This window comes from Colias philodice, chromosome 13 (genome assembly GCF_061535455.1).
Source record: "Colias philodice isolate Cphi_HAF_F1 chromosome 13, ilColPhil1 Martin Lab GWU primary, whole genome shotgun sequence".
In the NCBI taxonomy this organism is placed as follows: Eukaryota; Metazoa; Arthropoda; class Insecta; order Lepidoptera; family Pieridae; genus Colias; species Colias philodice.
Genome location: NC_143098.1, coordinates 619112 through 641001, shown reverse-complemented (window position 1 = coordinate 641001; position 21890 = coordinate 619112). Strand labels below are relative to the sequence as shown.

The 21890-nt window shown below is 34.6% G+C and overlaps 2 protein-coding genes across 3 annotated transcripts in view; one reads left to right on the top strand and one right to left on the bottom strand.

Annotated features, from left to right (window-relative positions):
* LOC149483156 (uncharacterized) overlaps window positions 1-21890 on the top strand; it is a 69077-nt gene that overhangs the window by 10153 nt on the left and 37034 nt on the right. The window lies entirely within an intron of this gene.
* The window catches only part of LOC149483157 (transforming growth factor beta-1-induced transcript 1 protein), a 28249-nt gene continuing 8700 nt past the window's right edge, over window positions 2342-21890 (bottom strand). Inside the window, exons 2-7 of the mRNA XM_089702188.1 lie at window positions 15090-15143; window positions 13126-13299; window positions 8253-8348; window positions 7278-7412; window positions 6174-6661; window positions 2342-2432 (exon numbers count right to left, since the gene is read on the bottom strand). Of these exons, the coding sequence (XP_089558314.1) occupies window positions 6587-6661; window positions 7278-7412; window positions 8253-8348; window positions 13126-13299; window positions 15090-15143 (534 nt within the window). The 3' untranslated portion in view covers window positions 2342-2432; window positions 6174-6586. The remainder of the gene's footprint in view (window positions 2433-6173; window positions 6662-7277; window positions 7413-8252; window positions 8349-13125; window positions 13300-15089; window positions 15144-21890) is intronic.

The following is a 21890-nucleotide window of genomic DNA, read 5'->3' as shown; positions in this document are numbered from 1 at the left end:
GATTTAGATAGAATTTGATGCTGACGTAGATATTACGTCATGCCCAGAAATGAAAGGTAATATTTCTGAAAGAAGTTATAAACCCTAATTCTTCTCAGTCAAAAAGTCAAGAGTGGAAGATATCACTAATACAGTAAAACTGATGCGAAACTTTGGATGTTAATTTGTATATTTTTTTGTTAGTTGTTACTTAATCACGTCAAGACTACATTACCAATTTTGATAAAATATAGCTAATTGCCTGGATTTACACAAAGGATACTTTTTATCCGAACTGAACACTTCTGTGGGATAAGACAGGATTCACGATATAATCTAATTCCACGCGGGCAAAGCCGCGGTCGGAATGATATTTTTTTAAATAAAAAAATTGTTTAAAAAAAACACAAAATATATTGACGCATGTATTTATTTTTTGCACTCTATTATAATTGTAATTATTCATTACAAATAATCAAAATAAAATAGCCAGAACAAAGTTAGGCCCTGGTAGGGTAGGTAGGCAGGTACAGCAATGTGAGACGAACACTGGCTTATTTATACCAATAATAATGTATTATAAACATTAAATTAAGTTTACTTTCTAACAACAAAAATACATAATATTAGCTAATGTGAAAGCGAATCAACCAATCATCACACAAAAATGAAATGTGCACACAAATATTCATCCAAATCGGTTCATGTCATTAGGAGGAGTGACTGCAGCGCCATCTTCCGGGCCCAATTGTGTTTCCAGATCACCCAGGAACTCAATTTAATATACTTACACAAAATTTTTCGAAATGAAAACTCACATTACTATGTAAATATGAATATAAACCTGTTTTATTACTAAGCAATTTCCCGCACAGGTGTAGTAAGTATAAATGAAATAAATATCAACATCAAATTCTTTATACAACATACTTATCTACCACCTTCTAAGAAATGTAATTCTTGAAATTATTTCGTATTTTTTTTAAATATAATACTACTCCAATGAGCTCCTGTTCCATATTATGTCCGCCATACTTCCACTAAGTTCACCATGATTTTTTATTTCTTTGCACTTTGTTGCTTTTTGCTAAAAATGGAATCATGCGATAAAACCAGTAGAGCTTTGATAACATACATTTTTGACTGAATAAAGGTACTTACGAAGGAGTGGATTCACATTGTGAACAATCAGTGGGTTTATTTTCCTTCTGGATTCCGGATTTCTGAAAAGATTATTTATGCTATAAATGAAAAAATCTTACACATTCGTTATGTACTTAAAACAGGGGTACATATCAAACATCGTCTATAATACAATTATCATCAAATTTAAAATAAAACCAACTTACTTCATTAATTTGTTCCAATTGTAAGCATTCTTTTTCCTCCAACCTTTATGTTTCTTCTTCTTATTTTCTTTATTGTCCCCTTTTGTCTCATTTTGTCTTATCGTGTTGTCACCCTTTTTTACGATTGCGCGAGCGACACAAGTTCCCCGTGTGACAGCCGTAGCGGGAATGACTCGTGCAGCGATCGGGGTAGGAAGGTACAGGGCGGCTCTCGCTATATTGGCTGGTCGCGCGCTAATTTCAAGTATTTCTTGTTTATTTCAAAACCATCGCATATTTCAAAATTCTAACACGGTAGACGTATAGGTTGTATATTTTATAGTTAATATCCAAAAAGTCGTAACTTTACGTTTGTTATTTTGAAGATGCAAGAGATTAAAAAAAAATAACAATGATAACTTTGTATTTTTTTTCTATCGAGAAAATATCATGGAATCATGTTTCTAAAACGGTAGACGTATTGTGTTACTATTGAACTTTCTTGTCAAGAATTTTCATCACGACAACTTTAATAATATAAAAATTAGGAAGGTTTGAAAAGGGCCGTAAATGTTAGAAAAATTAATTCATCACCTTAAAAAGTCACGTAAACTGTCAAATACGACGAATAAGTTTTAACCATGGATTGAAAAATCAGCCCTTATTGAAATAAATAAACATTGACTCAGTTAATTACCAACATGAAATAAAGTAAAATATATTATTACATCCATCGCAGTTAAGTGAAACTTTTTTAAGCGTGTTGAGAGCAAAATTTCAAGGTCGCGTCATCTCAATACCGTCACGTCATGGATAAAAGTGATGATTTTTGTATCTTTGAATCTTGTCAAAAAAGTTTCACTTAAGACACGTGTGCTCGGTACAAAAGCTTTTATTTACAGTACTCGATCATTTCATGGATATTAATTAAAACAATCATCTTTTAAATTATCCTTATACATATTTTATATGTTGCTGTTTATTAAAAAGCTTTTTATAACTTTAGGATAGGTATTGAAAAGAAACAAAAATCCTTAAAAAATATGTGATTTATTGACAAAAAAAAGTAGTACAAAGCGTACAATAATTTTAAATTCTCGTACAAGCCCATAAGCATCACAGTTACTTAAAGGAGATGTCCAAAAAATGACCCAGCATCGACAGGAATGAAATGGGTACCAATGGATTGACAATTAAATATAATATAATGTAGCTAAAGCGGCAACTCTGAAATCGTTATAGTATAGGAGCTAGGAGCAAAATAAAATAAGAAATAAATCCTTTAAAAAAATTATATAAATAAGTTTTCACTATGTTGTGACTTAAAATGAGGTTGTTATAATGTTGTATCACTTATGTCACACCGCACACGTCATGATAATTATAAAAAAGTTATTATTTATTAATTAATCAACAAAACAAACTGATTTTTCTTGTTGAATAAAAACTGAAGCGTGTTAAACCGGACTCCGATTTTCTCTGTGACTGGATATTGTTTAAAATGAATGAACAAAACCGTTGTGTGACTTGTCCCCGTTCTGTTCGACAAAGGCGGCATCATATTTTGTCCCTCGAATTTCTGGAGACACATCGGGACTTCGTGGAGCATATGTTCAGCACTTTACAAGCGGAACAAGAAGTAATTACTATTGTTATTTAATAACTAACTATATAATATGTAGTGTCATCTTAACTTGTAACCAAGGCGAGACCCCCATACTGCGTTATGCTTCGGTCACACCTGAGCGTCAAGAGCGAGGGTTACGTGACGGGAGCGTCTACAACGCGAACCGAGAGTGCACGACTACGGTGCGAACATCGAGCTTCATTTGTCATTAATTCTTAAAACCTGAATTTTTCAAATCGTACAAAATAAGATACTCTCCCACAAACTCAAAAACTCTCTTTCTACAAACATCTCTCTGTTATTGTGGAATAAATAACATAGGGAGCAACTGCCGCGCGACTAACGCTCCAGCTTCGCTCCCGCTTTGGTCGCTCAGTGTGGCCTATGCTTTAATTTTTATATGAAAATTCAATAAACACAATTGACAACGCAATAAACAGTAGGTACAAATGAATGTGAGACTAAGGCCGCCTGTCCACCTGCAATAAAACATCCGCGAGAAATGTCCGACAGTCTGTCCGACAGCAACTTGCAAGTCTAATTCCGCGTTTCCACCTGCAAGTAGACTTGCAAGTTGCTGTCAGACAGACTGTCGGACATTTCTCGCGGAAGTTTTCTTGCAGGTGGAAACGCGGCCTTACGAGCGAAAGTTATTGTTTATTTCAGATCGCATTTGATGGCTCCAGAGCTATTTGCCATCCGTGCTGGCAGCGCATAGACTATGGCTTAAGACGACCTCCTCTACCACCACCCAGACCTCCAACTGCATCGATATCTACACCTGGTTTCGCACGCACTGCAAACACGTCCAGACGATGTATGATCGACAATTGTGGGAGTTTGGAACGTCGCGCTGTGCCCAATTCAATGAAAGTATATCTTTTAAGCTACTTTCATTTATACATACCACCACTTGCACGGATATGTTCACACCACTTGAGGAATACGACTTGGGAGGACATACCAGGAAACATCACCAGACGTGAAGACGATTTCAGAGGCGAGCACTTAAGTGATATAGTAGAGTTATACACTCAGGCTCTAGAAAAGAAAAAAATGCTGGATTTTGAAAAAATTGATGAAATAAGTCCGGATGAACTTCATAATTGGATCGGTATGAGTCACCAGCAATTCTATAGCATATTAGAAGAAACCCCTTCTTTACGAGAAAGATCTAACAAAAACACAATCTTGGGTGTCTATTTAACTAAACTGAGAACCGGTGCACCTTACCGAAGACTGCAGACGGTACTAGGCTTACCCAAGGCAACAATACATCAAAAAATGAAACAAGCAAGAGAATGTCTCAAAAATGACTATGTTTCACGCCATCTTGGATTTGACCATATCACCCGGAATGAAGTTATTGCAAGAAATAAAATTATACCTAATCATATTTTTGGAACTGAAGATCAATCAAAAGCCATTATTATTTTAGATGGGACTTATTTGCACATACAAAAGAGCTCAAACTTCTTGTTTCAGAGAGAGAGTTACAGTTTACATAAATATTCCAATCTAGTAAAGCCATTTATGCTTGTATGTGGCGATGGATATATAATAGAAGTGACAGGACCTTATAATGCTAGAACGTCAGATGCAACAATACTGAAACAGATATTGGACAATCACAGCGAACCTATGGAACAAGCTCCGATAAGATGGTTTTTTTATCCCGACGACGTCATGGTTTTAGATAGGGGGTTTCGAGACGCTCTGCCAGATGCAGAGGAATGTGGATTCACGGTCTATATGCCACAGACATTAAACAGACATGAAAGTCAGCTGAGCACTGAAGCAGCAAATAAATCCAGACTAGTGACGCTGGTTCGATGGGTGGTAGAGACAGTACACGGAAGAATGAAACGTAATTTTAAAATATTTAGAAAAAAATATTTTAATAACGCTTTACCCACGGCAATGACTGACTACAGAATAGCTGCAGCGCTTGTTAACGCAACGCAAGAGACGTATGGCGAAAATCACCTGACCGCGAACTTCATCGAAATGATCGATAGAAACATAAACAGACGTAACCAACTGGCCGAATATGTCGATCAAAACCGTTTGAACGCACAAAGAAATATTACCTTTACCAGGATGGAGGCAACAGATGTTATAGATTTTCCAAGGATGACATTTGATGAGCTGCTCATTTTTGCCATCGGTACATACCACGTCAAACTAGCTCGATCGTACTGCTGCGAACATATCAGAGTAACAGGTGTGTACTCAATTGAATTGTACAGGCATCCTGAAAGAGTGAATTTTAATGAAGAGGTGGAAAATACTTTAATACGATGCAGGATACATTCGAGACACACTACGTCAAGAACCTATTATTGTTATGTAGTATATAATAGTCACTCTGTCTCGGATTACTATTGTAGTTGCATACATGGACGTCGCACTTTAGGTAGTTGCGCCCATATTATAAGTATTATATACTATCTTGCATGGGCGAGGCACGAAGGTGATTTGGATCAACCTGCGGGATTTTTAGACATAGTATGTTTGGACATAGAAAATCCCTACATAGTATAAAACAAAGTCACTTTCTGTGCTTAAATCTCTAAAACTACGTAGCGGATTTTGATGCGTTTTTTTTAATAGATATTGTGCTTCAAGAGGAAGGTTTTATTTGTGGTTTTATTATATTATGATTTGTTAGGTTCTTGACAAAGCGGGCGAAGCCGCGGGCGGAAAGCTAGTATTTTTTTATTAATTTTACAATATCGCCGAGTATGCTATATGATTTTATTGTGTTGCTTTTGCCTGTAAATTCATGTGTAAGACAAGCTGTTGTAGATTCGAGTGTCGTTGTTATTATAGGTAATTATACTATCATTAAAACTTATCAAAATAAGACTTAATTATAAAATAATTGAATAACAACGGTGCTATATAATCCACAACATAACGTGTTTTTATTATTTTCGAACGATTATTTGCTTTGTTTTTTTTTTACTCTTAGCTCCTATACTATACAGTTTTTTTTTTATTTTCCTTAGCGTGTCTAAGTGTCTTTGTGTAAATAGAATTACTAATAATACATATAGCAGAGTTTATAGTATATTTTTAAACGATTTTCTTACTTGTTTTATTTTGCTTCTAGCTCCTATACTATAACGATTTCAGAGTTGCCCCCTTGGTAACATTATATTATACTTCAATGGCAATCCATTGGTATACGTTTCATTCCTGTCGATTCTGGGTTTTTGGTTCATACATTTTTGGACATGTCCTTTACATCAATAAATATATTTACAGTGTCTTTGTGCGGTTATACATTTAAAAAAATATATTAAAATACATTTTTACTCTATATAGTATATTTTAAAGCACCAGTGTAATATCAAAAGAAACAGATTTTTTTTAAACTTGCAAAAGGGCGGTGCATTTTATATCGATGGGGTGTATCTTTGATTTATATAGATTGTATTAAATATTATGCATATGCCATAGCTAAAGTATATAAGCTGAATATATTTATTCAGTATATAGTCATTTTTATTATTCTAAAATCTTTGGCCAGGCAATTCTAACCAGATTTCTAAAGCGAATTTTTTCTTCGATAACTATACGTAGATGTAATATTTAAGACATCTATATAATGTTTTACGTAATAAATAAATAAATAACGTGTGTATGTCTAGGCGCATTTCGCGCAAAGCGGCTTGTTGTCCATCACGGAGAATGTAGAGTCTGTTACTGGATTTGTGCATTTCTGGAAAAAGAAAGGAAAAATTAAGTACCTTCTCTTATATTCTACTATATAAAAATAAGTCGGGTTTTCCTTTCTGACGCTATAACTCCAGAACGCACGAACCGATTTCCACGGTTTTGCATTCGTTGGAAAGGTCTCGGGCTCCGTGAGGTTTATAGCAAAGAAAAGGTGTCTCTGGTGGCGAAACGGAGTTCGCCCGGTTTGCTAGTATTTTATATAAATTTTATCGATTATTTCAGTTAAAGTCTTATCACGTAGACGATTTAACCACTTTATACTACTACTTAAAAATAGTTCTTGTTTAGCCATTGTCTGTCATTATAGTATTTTCAATTAAAATATAGATAAAAATTGTAACAACTACAAGACAATAAGCAAATTGTTATTTCTTTGTGAAAAATAGCACATTTTAGCAATCATGATTTAATCCAGTAATATACCTTATTAGCTCTCTTGAATCGAGATAGTAATACATATCTATTTTAGGGTGCCAACATTAACCGTATAGCAAATATCCTATGCTACAAAGTTACTATTTCCTCAACAACTATGCATTTGAAAACGCGTTTGCAGAATAATATAGGCTCTATTGAAGTGATAATAAAGCTGTATTTACCGTGCAAGTGAAGCATTCGCGATGCCACTTGGCGTCCAAAGCAATGATGGCCTTGTCGACGATCGGCTTGGCGCAGCCCGCGCACCGCGCTGCGAACTTGTCGGCGTAACACGCGGAGCAGTACGGGCGACCGGCCTGGAAACATTCATAAAACGTTTATTAGCTTCAATAATAGGTACAAAATTTTGTATATCAAGATACATGAGGCAGGCAGTCTCCACACTAGGATCACTACTAGTCTCTCTCGACATTGTAATTCTTTTATATTTAACTGTTTTTAAGCTATTGCATAGCTTCTATCGCGGGCATTGAGCGCGGGGACCGAATCCAGAAATTTAGTAACGAAAAACCTCACGCTCCCCACTCCGACGGGCGCGGAGGTGTGGCTTGAAGGCATAGCATGCAATAGCTTTACCGCGGCAGTCCCCGAGTGCCACACGTCTTTTTGTTGGTTGGTGTGGAGTTATTAGACTCTCGTGTGAGTACTGTTGCTCATTTTTAGGAAAATTTGAGTGTTTTCTGATGTGCGATGATTGATTTTACGCGAGTATTATACATTTAGAAATTAAAGACTTTTTAACGGATTTTAAACGCGATGTATTCATTCTATTATTTTCCCGACGTTTCGAACACTTTACAGCGAGCGTGGTCACGAGGAGACTCAGTCTCCCCGTATAATAGAATGAATAATAATAGAATGAATAAATCGTCGGGAAAATAATAGAATGAATAAATCGCGTTTAAAATCCGTTAAAAAGTCTTTAATTTCTAAAAATTTGAGTAAATTACAGTGCACTGAATATGCCTTGCATTGTTTTGTTACAACAAACAATCACAGACATTTCTTTGTCAGCTTAAGTACATTTATGCTCCTATTTCAAAGTTAGTCGTTTCACTAAAAATCGTCCAAGGGTATAACATAACATGGAAGGAAGTGAAACTAAAGCCTTTTAATCATAAAGGCAGTAACTATACCTGCTCCATGAAACCACCACCGCCAAGTTCCTTCCTGCAGCCGCCGCACACGAAGTGGTGTGCGTGCCACGACACGCCCAGCGCTTGGATCACGCGCTGTAAAAAAAATGAATGAATAAATGAATAATTGGAATACAGTAGACCTGCGCTTTACCGACAGTCGTTTTGCAGGCCATTGTTGGAGTACCGAATTTATTGGATTATAGGGTGCTGCCTAGAGTATATTGATTACTTGGCTATTAGATGGTGCGATATGAAATTTTGGAAACTACTTATTGGCATAAGATTGTTTTTAAAAACCATAAAAAAGGTTTTATACGCTGTTACATCATTCTAGCCCGCGATTGCTCATTGATTTTTCTTTTTGTTTTGGTTCGCCTAATAATAAATTTTGAACACACAGAATATTATAGAACAAAAATACCTAATATGAGTAATATTCGGCTTCATCATATCATTATCGCTTATTTGAACTACCTAAAGGACATTTGTTTAACTAATTTATTCTCCAATCGGATCGGAAATAAAACATTTCATTTTAAACCTAATAACTATGAATATAACAGTTTCCATAAACACAACAGTTTTTATAAATTTGTAAATATATATATTTTTATAAACAACAGTTTTTGCTTAATTATTACAAAAGAAATAGGTAACACTATTAAAAATATAAAAATAGATGTTAAATATGAGTCAGCATTATATTTAAATTGATTATCAGCTATAAATAAACACCATCTACTGCGTCTAAATTATTCAAGTCCAGATGGTCTATCAATAAGTGTCGGATAGTTGTACATGTCACCATGAATAGCGCCATTGTTTCGGAGGGTGACATCATTCAAACAAAAAACAAGGTATATCCTTTCAATTGGATTTTGATTACTAGTTTAACTTGGCTAGTTTTATGATTGTTTAATAGTTTGTTGACTTTGGTTTTCTTTAGAATGGAAACTGTGCTGTCTTAGTTCGGTAAAGTGAAAAGAAAGAGGAAATTTTTGAAATATGGTTGATTATTCTTTCTTTCTTTTGAGAAATACTCATTTGTAATGAAATCTGCTACTATATCCTACTATACTTACTAATATTATAAATGCGAAAGTTTGTGAGGATGTGTGTGTGTGTGTTTGTTTGTTACTCTTTCACGCAAATACTACTGAACCGATTACAATGAAATTTAGCACACATATAGAGGGTAACTTGGATTAACACATAGGTTTTATCCCGGAAATCCCACGGGAACGGGAACTATGCGGGTTTTCCTATGAATGCGGGCGAAGCCGCGGGCGGAAATCTAGTTATTCATATTTTGAAATAGGAAGCAACCAAGAGTCTAATTTTATGCGACGCACGCCGCCCATAAATTTTCTTCCAATTAATTTATTGATTGAGTATTGATATATTGATTTATGGTGAGGGACCACCCGGCTCGGCCATGTTAGGGATAACCTAACTACTAATATTAAAAGAATGTATGAATATTTGTTACTCTTTCACGCTTAAACAATTGTACGGATTTTGATGATACTTGGCTGTGATGTAGGTTATGTACAAGAATAACATATAATTTATAGAATACTTTTTTTTTTGTCCGCGAATGAAACCGCAAGACAGATAAATTTGAGGTACATATAATTTTCATATAATCATGGTTAATACAGTTTTAAACAAGACTAATTGTTTAATCTAAATTAAATCAGCTGTTGAATCTATACTTAATATTATTTAGCTGAAGAGTTTGTTTGTTTAAACGCGCTAATCTCGGGAAATACTGGTCCGATTTAAAAAATTATTTCGGTGTTAGATAGCCCATTTATCGAGGAAGGCTATAGGCTATAATATATCACCACGATAAGACCAACAGGAGCGGAGCACTGCGGGTAAAACCGCGGAGCACAGCTAGTAAATTATATATTCCAATAATAATCGCTTACATCACGCCATTAAAGTTTTCGGTCATGTCTACGTTTTTCCATCTCTTTATGGTAAGACGGGAGATCGGAGCGTGCTGTGTGAATCATTGACATTCAATATACTGAGATATTTGTATCAATGAACGTGTTTTTGTGTTTATTATAAAATTATTTGTTAGTTTGAAATATAATGGTTATTAATTATTGTTGTCTCATGTGGGATGGCGGATAAAAAGGCTAAATGTAGTGGGGATCTTAAAATGTAAGATTTTTAGCGTGATCCAAAATTTTCGATTTATGAAAAGCTGCTTTCCTCGGGATTGTTAAATTTGCAGAATAGTAGTTAAAACTGAACAGTATGTACAAACAGTATGTTAAAAAAATGAAAAATTTCAGTAGTTTTTTTTTAATTAAGGTGGTTAAGTACCTCTTTACATTTGTTTTTTTTATGAATTCATGTGTTATGGATATGTTTCTGTTTGAGGTTCACGTGAATTGCGGAGTATTTGTTTTTCATAAATAACTACCTACTAGGCAAATCTTTTTAAAACTTGAAATAAAGTCATTTTTCTACATTTATTTTTAACTAGCTATCCGCCCGCGGCTTCGCCCTCATTTTCAAAGATAAACCCGCATAGTTCCCGTTCCCGTGGGATTTCCGGGATAAAACCTATCCTATGTGTTAATCCAAGTTACCCTCTATATGTGTGCTAAAATTCATTGTAATCGGTTCAGTAGTTTTTGCGTGAAAGAGTAACAAACATCCTTACAAACTTTCACATTTATAATATTAATAGGATTGGATAAAATTTTAATCCCAGTATTGATATTACAGTCACACATCACACTTAATATAATGACCCATTCGCGCAGCTTTCCTCGTCCATATAAGGTAGTACGATTTGACCTTGTGTACGCTCTGAATGAATCACTGTTTGTTTGTTTATCACTGGTTTTAATGGAATTAATGTTGTGGGTAATTACGGTAGAGTAGTGTGTGATTTTAGGTTAAGTTATAATTGTTTTTGTTCTGATCTAATTTTCTCCTTCGGGTCAAATTTTTGAGGTAGGTAGGTTTTTGAAGCAATAGTGCTTTTCACTCAAGTTGATTTTTTGCTTTTTAATATATTATTTGTGATTATTATCAATATCGATTCAGTCTTTTAGTTATAATGACTTGATAAAAGAGCTTCTACACAAATTTCATATTTTTCTTCCTTTGGATGCTGTCCAATTAAAAAAAAAATCTCTTAATACAATTTTTTTACTTTATTTGTTATTTCTCGTAAATCAGCTTAACGATGATGACCACATACAGTAGTAATAAATTAATAACCGTCACTGATTGCCTTATTTATGGCGGATTCTGATTATTATTTTTATCAATATTTGTTTAATTAACGTTGAATAAATTTAAATGAATTGAGCTGCCTTCTCCAAATAAAATGATTCCGTTAAAAATAACAACTTTGTAAGAACTAGCGCGCAAGAGCAACTTTTGTCTCCGCAACTATTTTGTCTCTCCCATCAACTTTAAGGGCTAAGTAAGAAAGTGCGCGCACGAAGCGACGCAACTTCCTATAGATTTGATGGGAGAGACAAAATAGTTGCGGAGACAAAAGTTGCTCTTGCGCGCTAGCTCTAATAGTTTAATATGCATTCGATTCTACATTTCATAAAATTATAAGCTGTGCCTGTAAAAATACAGAGTATCCTTTATTTATATCTTCAAAGTTAAAGTTATCCCGCTATGGTAGTTAGTACGCTAGGCATAGGTAATCAAACTAAGAGCAAAACAGGATTTATTACAATATATCTATAATTATATAATTATATATCATAACACAATTGTAGAGTATAATTACCTCACTCTAAATTCTAATAATTAAATCTCCGCTTATCTAATTTGTTTTTAATCGCAGTGCATCTAGCTTGTCACCTGTAACGTGACTCATTGTTTTTAATACATCCGTTTGGCGCCTGTTCATTGCTATAGTGATTATTTTCAATCATAATTATAACGTATAATAGTTTTTATCGTAATTATAGAAACACTAAGCTCGTTAATTGGAGCAATAATTGATGATTGTAGTTTGGTATTGAATTATATTTTCATAAACTTAAATTTAGTGTTGTGATACCTACGAGCTAGAGACATGGGTTTTTTTCTATATGTTTTTACTTTTTAGTATTAATATTCTTAATTCTATATATCTTTGATAAATTAATTTAAGTATGACACACACAGAAGCATATTTTTATATTACATGCATACAACTGTTTGAATGTTATTTGCTATTTTTCGCTTATTTTGATAACCATTGGCCAAAGTGTAAGGAATATTTTACGGCCAGATAGAGTGTTATATAGAGAACCTTTAATCTTTTATTATGGAAGAATTATTGCGTACTAAGAAAATTTGTATTAAATACGCACAATGTCGCGATTAGTTACATCTGCAGCGAAGCGGAGCGAATGCGTGTCGCTTGTTAGACGGTATCTAAATAATCTGAATCATGATACTATATAAAAAATTAACAGTTTTCGCGTGGGTTGTTTACCCTGTATGTCTCGTTGGAAGATTGCGTCACCTAATGACCGTTTCGTCGTCATTTTCGTGTGAAACGTTAGTCACATCTTGTTATATAGATTAGTGTTTATTTCCTTTTGGAATAATTAATTACTTGTTGGTTTTAGTTATTAGGAATTTGCCTTATGTTGTCTTTTAATGTATGTAAAAATTTGTTTGTGATTCTTCTTTTTATTTATTTATGTTTGTTTGTTATATTCGCAAAATATGAAGCTATAAAGAGTCGTGCTTGTGAAACTTAGCGCGTGGCGTGCCAAGTTCCGCCAAGCTATCGTCTTGTGGCACGTGTTACAAATGAAGTGTTTGGTTCACTTAACTTGCAACTGGGATACACGAATGGTGCTGACGTTCACGAGCAGCTACTCACGTCAGTGATGGGGTCCCCGCAGCCGTGGCACCTCGGGCTGTGGAACTTGGTGTAGCACGGCACGCAGTGCACGCCGCTGTCGTGCTGGTGGAACTTGGCACCCTCTATCGGCTTGCGGCACGAGTTGCAAGTGAAGTGCTCTGGGTGCCATTTCTTGTTGAGCGCCGTGACTATCTGCAAGTAGGACGTGGTTTATGAATTGTGGTTTGGTTCGTAATACGATAAATAGAAAAGGGGGAAAAATATGCGTGGACAATAATTGTCCAAGGTGTAAAAGTGTAATATATGTATAAGTAATGTAATGGAATGTTCCTTTACGTATCTCAAAATTTTTAGATCTCTACAAATTGAGCCACTTTAAAGTATAAGTGTTAAATTTCTATTTAATTTGCAATTTGCATCGCATTATGCGGTTTAAAAATTCATATTATTCAATTAAGTCGCTAGCTTTGATATGGAATGTTCATTGTAAAAAAAGCAAAAATTTCGACAAAATATACAACTTGGTGTTAATTAAAATGCAGATTTTGGGTGATTAAATTTACATTTTTGAAATATAAAAAGCTTGTAAACGCAACAATGTATGTGGCAGATGTTAAAATGCATCTGTTTTCTTAATCAATTTCAGGGTCAAAAGTTATGTCTGTGTTTCTTCTGATGTGCCTGTACTGCACCTTTTCAGGAGAGATTTCAAGGACTTTTGGTACCTACTGATTTTTGTCTTAATGTCTATAATAATATGTTCTTTTTCTGTTTCGTATTTTTTCTTAACTATAAATCGAAAGAGTTGACCGATTTTTTAAATAAAAATTCCTTCACCATTCGTTAGGTTATCTGTTAGTGTAATAGGCTATATATGTACCACGGGCAAAGCCAGGGAAGACTGTTAGTTTACTGGGCTTGTCCACTACCTTGAACCTGCGTCGACAAGTGTAAGCTGACCGGATAGTACGTGATAAACGATATCTACTGATATATTTGATAAACACTGTTTATATGCATTTGCTATATCTCGATTATTAGTTTTATTCAATGTTTAGGTATCTGATAATATTGTTGCTGTATTGATTGTGATTAGTTTTTACAATGTATGTTAATGGGAATTTTGTTATCTATGAGACAAGGGTTAAACGTATTGGTGATATATTTTAATTAATATACTATACTATTATAAAGGCGAAAGTTTGTATGGATGTTTGTTACTCTTTCACGTAAAAACTACTGAACCGATTACAATGAAATTTAGCACACATATAGAGGGTAACTTGGATTAACACATAGGATAGGTTTTATCCCGGAAATCCCACGGGAACGGGAACTATGCGGGTTTTTCTTTGAAAACGCGGGCGAAGCCGCGGGCGGAAAGCTAGTTTTAAATAATTTAAAAAATATGTCTGAAACTACAACCTATGCATGTATGTATTTGAATGTATAACTATGTTGTATAATGCCGGGTCCAGACTGGTGAAACGTAACATGCAATGTAACATGCAATGAAAGAATTCACCGTCCACATTGCTGCAATGTATCATGAAAGGTAACACACTTTGTAACAATTTCTCATAGTTTGGACGTCTTGCGCGCGCGAATTGTGCATTACACGCGCATGCTACGAGCATTACAAGCCGCGCGCGGAGCGATCCGAAATTTGTCGGTTTTTCGACGAACACAAAGGGGCAAGGAACACGACTACGGGAGGTTCGTAGTGAATGCGCGTTATGAGCGCGCTATGCGTCCACACCAGCAGCGAACATGCAATGAAAGGCAGAATGTTACATTGCCTGTTACGTTTCACCAGTCTGGACCCGGCATAATATTGTAACGAAAACCCTTGCGTTGCTCGAACTTATTAAGCTTTTTTGCCTCGTAGATATTTTTTTTGGATCGGTTTACCAAATTTTTTGAAAGTAAATGTTTGATTAGTATTTTATTTTATAAAAATTTTAGAAAAATATAAAACTTACTCTGCCTTGAATGGCTCCATTGCAGCTATTGCAAATAACGGGGTCCTTTGTTGCCTGAAACAAAATAAACGTTGATTAATTAAATAATAATGTAAATTTTCCAATATTCTTCGAGAAAATCAATTTTAGATATTTTTTTTTAATATTTGAATTCGATCTAACAGCTGTTCGAAACTCATTTTATTATTAAATCTATACTTATTTGCTATTATCAAAAGGCGTAATTAGTCACCAATTTTAAAAAAGATACGGTCTTAAATCAACCACGGTGATAGTTTACTGTAAAATAAATCTCCTCCTCATTAACAACTGAACAAATTACAAAAAAGTGTTGTACTTGAAACAATATATTCGCGATTAAAATGCAAAAAATGTTAATTAGCCGTTTCATTGTTTATAACAGTGCGTTTATAAAATGTTGTAGTGTGCGGTTAACCAGGAATGCAGGAATACGTAGGAGTTGCTATTACGACTACCAGTAATTTATCTCGCGAGATTTTTTGTAATATACACAGATTTTTGGGCGAAATTCGCTTTTGCACGCGGCTTCATTCAAATTGTAAATCTATACTAATATTATAAAGCTGAAGAGTTTGTTTGTTTGTTTGGACGCGCTAATCTCAGGAACTACCGGTCCGATTTGAAAAATTCTTTCAGTGTTAGATAGCCCATTCATCGAGGAAGGCTATAGGCTATATTATATCATCACGCTGACGAACAGGAGTGGAGCCACGTGGGTGAAACCGCGGGTGAAACAGCGCAGCTAGTCTAAAATATAATTGAATCCACTTGAAGACACAAAAAAATTCATTCAAGTCAGTCCATCCGTTTAGGAGGAGCTCACATGAAGGAAGGAAATAGATAATTCAATGCCTATGAATCTATGAAAACTCTAAAGAAAATATTTAAAATGTAATTTCGTATGCACATAAATTGCTTGAATAATGTTTACAATTTTTTTTACAGAAATTTTAATTTTCGTTGAACGTCTTGTAAACTTGAATATTGTTAATATTCTATCGTATCGTAAACTGTAAAGGTGACTGACGATCCTTCCAACAATCCATTCGACGTGGCATCATTCCAAAATATACGCATATAATGTGTAAGAAATGTGTTCTGTCACGCATTCAGGCCATGGAAATCCAAAAAGATCGAAGGCAAAATAGCCACTAGAAACCAAAATAATGGCTACGATATACCCCCTAAAAGTAGGACTTTAGGTACTTAAAAACAAGGAAATGTTTATATACGTAACGTAATATGTACGTAACAAGCCAACACAGTAAGTACTGGCAGGCAAATAGAGAATCTTATTGATATTGACGCAGAAAACATAGTCGATTATTAGCTCGGCAATCATAGACAATTGTGAATTAATAGGCGATGTCTTTTCATGGATACTGTGTATAGAGAATTCTAGCGTGGCTCCAGTGGAACTTAGTAATCGTTTAAAATTAGATTTAGAGGGATTACCTCTAGCGAACAATCATAGAACAGATGTAACATCAAATCTAGATAACAAGAACAACAAATATGCGGCTTTAGATGATTAGATTAGAAATAAGTTAAAATCAGCATAAAACTAGATTTAGATTTTGGATAAAGACAACAATTTTGCTGAGTTCTGAATACGTTGGCTGTTATAAATATTTTACGGGAGCAAAACCAAGAGAGGAAAGCTAGCTTTGAAAATCAAAGGAAATTCGTATTGTAATTATATCTGCTTAGCCCCCTAACTATCTCCAGACGCAAAAATTACATTATTAATCCTCTTCGTTGCAACGTGAAACACAAACAAACAAACAAGTAAACACACTGTCGCATTTAATATTAGTAAGGATAAGGATGTGTCTCTCGTGGCGCGGACCACGTGCGCTCAATCTAGGGCGTGCCGCAAGGTCAAGGCGGACGATTGTTACGTTTTAGGGCCGGCCTGCATCCACGATGAGTTGTGATCGACTTGAGCATCTTGTAATCACGGCCAAGGTTCGGCTGGTTTCGAGAATTGATTCATATTTCTTGATAATTGAGTTTTTTTGGGTTGGTCTCTTTTGGGGCTGGTTTGTTTGTGTCGGCGTTATTAATGATATTATGTTTTTGTATATTTTAGATAATATTAGCTATTAATTATGTGTTAGACTTTTAGAAATTCGTTCGTAAATATATTTTTATTGCTGTACAATTTAAGGGCAGACTAAGGATCTGTGATAATGAACTGTATATCTCTACTTCTGTTATTATCCAAAACAATGTACGTATCCAAGCAATACAAAAGAAGCAACTATTAAAATTGCATATCCTGCATTGAAAAAGATCAATACTATAAACTAAACTTATTATATTTTTGCATCTTCTATGTTCAGTTTCAGTTCTATTATAGTGAGAAGTGATAATTTATTTATAAATACGCCGTTTGTTCCTACCGTTGATAGATTCTCCGCAAACTGCTTACATAACATCTAATCATCCATGTAAACAAGGCTCACATGTCCGTTTGTCTATAGTTTATGTTTGTGTGACTCTTAATGTCTTCATTGGTTGCGGAAAAACACTCGTATCGCTCAATTAATTATTGTTCATTTGTATTTGTTTGAATGTTAACTCTTTTATTGAGTATCGATATCATTCTTGTAGATATGCGTATAAAGGGTGTCTTTTTTTTGACAAAGTTAGTAATCGTCTTAAGGATTATTTTTTGTTTGTCCTGATAAAATTCTGATCTTATCCAATCCTATGCTATTTCTAATCACCATGTTGGGAAAAATAAGCCAATTAGACAAATAATAGTAGAAAATTCTAGATACATGCTACGAATGCTTAGTCCTTGTCCTTGCTGTCGTAAAGTTCGTAGCCTTGCTATGCATCTATTACAGTTAACAGTACCATCTATAACATAGACAATAATTCACAGGATAGGTCTTCAGATCCTTTCATATCTTATCAAATGTCCGGTCATAAATTCACCAATTGTTTATTCAGTTTTCCATTGAATATTTCGAAATTAGCTTTGACGAAATCATTATCAATTGATAAATTTGAAATATTATCGTGTACTAAAGTTTAATACCATTGATAGTGTTCGAAGGATTAACGTTTTCCTGTGAATCATGTTATATTTTGCAAGTATTTTGTTTTTATTATATATTTTTTTTAAACCATTTATTGATAGAAAAATAAACATACATTAAGCATACAGAAGAAACACCACATAAATCGACACGATTTGATCGTGGTGCACATGCATTCTAGACGCCAAACAAATACTGGACAGATTAATATAAATTTTGCTGCATTACATTTGAAAATAACATTAACATTATGAAATTACATTGAAAAATACATTAAGATGGCAAGTAAATTATACAACAGAAAAAATATGACGTACAATAGGGTACTTGTGGAAAAAATTATTTGCGATCACCTACTGTGCTGGCCGAGTCTTTATAAACGTGATATATAGTATGATTTTAATTGACGAATAGTATGATTAAAAGAATTTAATTTTCTTGGTTAGAGTGTCCATAATTGAGTACCTAGTTTAATTAGTTAACCATTAGCGATGTTGGTTCTGGACTCAATCTTTAGGACGAGCATTAAAATATGGGCATTATACGGGACGAGCATTATAATAAGTCTTACCACAAAAAACTTTAGACAGGGTTTAACTTTAAGCGCGGGTTATCTTTAATTTGGTTTTGTCGTATTTTATCCCTGGTTTAAAGTTAGACTGCGTTTAAATTGTTTTGTGCTAAGACCATAATTTATATATCTGTAACCTTTAAAGGAATAATCGTAAAATAATTTAAATAACGACTGTTATTCTGTAAATTGTATTGTATTTGTATTTTTACATCAAAATTTATAATTAGTACTTCGCTGAAATAAAAAAAAAGTAATAACACGAAGCTGGCCGAATTTGCTGACCTGAATCGCTTCAAGCAAACATCATTTATTTCGCTTATTATTGTTTCTATTTAACATTTTGAAATATTAATGAACGTGATAAAAAAAAATCTTCCTCACCGTTTAATAAACCTATATACACCGTCCTACATACTTGTTTTTGGATTTTAAAGTGTTCGATTGCCGTTATATTTTGTTCTTAATTTAGTGCGTCTATAAAAACTTTGGTATTTACGAGGGGCAAATTTTTAGGCTCATTGCATTTCTTTGCCAGCTATGCTATTTTAAGTAAAAAGATAGGTTATTAGCGCTCCAGTAGTGGCACATCTATATGCGCTAATTAGCCAAATTTTACTTCACTTAATTCTTTTTCGTTCACGATGTTTGAATTTAGCTACCTTACTTAAACGTCTAATCGTGTGTGCGTCGTGCCGTTTTCGAAGATTGGATATTGTGTTTGTAAATCTACACCTCTTCACTTATAATATCATTGTTAACCAGCATTATTGTTGATACATTGTTGACAGTTGCAACATCAATTGTGCAAACGGCACGGGCGACCTTCCCAAAGTCCCTGCTGGCCGAAATAGTTCGCGTGGGACGGTATTGTGATCATTCCAGTTTCCACTGGGCTTCGAATTGTGTGTTTGTGCGAATGCTTCGTGTTTCGGTTACATCAGATTTCATAGACCAGAAGGGCTACACTGATAATAAATAATCTATACTTACTAATATTATAAAGCTGAAGAGTTTGTTTGTTTGTTTGTTTGTTTGTACGTGCTAATCTCGGGAACTGCATGTCCGATTTCAAAAATTATTTCGGTGTTAGATAGCCCATTTATCGAGGAAGGCTTTATCATCACGCTAAGAACAATAGGAGCGGAGCACTGCGGGTAAAACCGCGGAGCACAGCTAGTAATAAATAAACATTTCGGGACAATTTTCACACACGGCACGATCTGATCCCATACTAAGCCTTCGCTTGTGTTATGGAAACCAGATGGCTGATATAAACATACATATATAATTTTAAATAAATACTAATATAGACAATAAACACCCAGACACAGAGCAAACACCTATGTTCATCACACAAATATTTGGCCCAGGTGGGAATCGAACCCACGACCAGTGGCTTGGAAGGCAGGGTCACTACCAACCAAGCCAACCAGCCAACCGGCCAGTCATACTGATAGCTTAATATTTTATTTCCAGTATGAGGAAGTGATGCATCTAGACGACCTATATGTAGGTCTGTCATTTTTCCACATTGGAAATAATAAGACATCGGAATGTTAGTTGTGTCCCCCCCAGTTAGTGTCTCTGATTGATGATTGGTGGTCGTTTAAGTCTATTTTGAACTTCCCGGGTGCAGCTATGCTATTGCTATTGAATAGAGTTATTACACGATATGTAATCATAGCCTGTTGCATTTAAAGTTTGAGAAAAAAACAGTTATGAAGGTCGTTTCAGTTTAATCCAGAAGGAACTAGGTACTTGATGATAATGTTTCTTAACTTGCGTCTCGAAGAAAAAGTATGTGACATAAAATATATGCAATTTGTATAAAGATTTCCTTTAATAAAAAAGTTATTGAAACAATTTCAGTTTTTTTTTTAGTTTGAAAAAGCTGTCGATCAGTGAATCACACGAATTTCGTTCACAAAAAATGTGTCATGCCCATCGTTTTTGCACGCTCACGTACACCTATATATGTACAAAACACGGCGTTTTAGACAATGTTTCAAAAATCATATTATCTCGAAGGACGTCGCCCACCAGTGAAGTGTCAATGACACACGATATTTGGCACCTGCCGCCCAACAATACGCAGTACCGTGTGGAACGATGAGGTGTCCCGTATTTCGGTATTTATAATTGTAATCCAGCCGGAGTGCCGTGAAAATAGAATTTTTTAAACATTCCCAGCGATTTATCAAATGTGGGCGCGATCTGGTTCGCTCTTGCATGTTGTCCGTCCGATTTGATTGGCTGGAATTTGTAGATTGGCTTGGAATTAACTTCCTTCAGACTGGCTTGCCTATTTGCCTACAGTTTCTTCTCGTAAAAGATTAGGTCTCAAAATTTTGCGACAGAATCGTAATATATATTGAATAGATTCGATTAGTTGTTTTTTATATTTATTTCCTCAGGATATATGCGATGGAAACAATTATTTCGAAAATTTCTTTTTTTCCATCAATTTTAGAGCTAACAAGAGTCTCAGTTTTATGTGTCCAATGTGAATCAATGTTATTTTATTTCATGTTGAATCTCTATTTTAATAATTGTGTTTGGACACATACATCAAGATCTCGTTTAGTTGAGGATTTACATTAAGATTAATATCATCTATTAAGTCCAGTTTAACTCTACTAGGATAATATTCTCTAAGATTGGCGAGCCGCCAGTTTAGATGATATACTGTTTTGATACCTACATATTGTTGTTATGTTTACAAGCTTTGTTTCCTATGTGGAATTATTAGTTTTTATGGTTACTAGATATATTATAGAGCAGTTTGGAAAATACGATATTTAAGTAGAAATGGATGAATGGATGAATGGAGAAAGTCCGTCTACTAGAAAGTTTTTGGGGTTACACTGATAGTACGAGTATGACGAGGAAGAATATGCAAAGAAAAATCCTACAGAAATAGGAATGTAGTCGTCTTTAGTTAGCTTAAATTTGTCAGAGAAAATACTCCTGAAAAGTGTGCGAACAGTGTCCTTTTGTACATATCCATAGAGCACAATTCATAGGTTTTACTAACTCCAAAAATATGAACTGTACATAACACAGATGCTATTGTAGTGAATGCACACGTTACGGCATATTTCACACGTCATTTCGGCGAGTAATAAAAGATAAAGATAGCAGCTAGTAAGGGTAGAC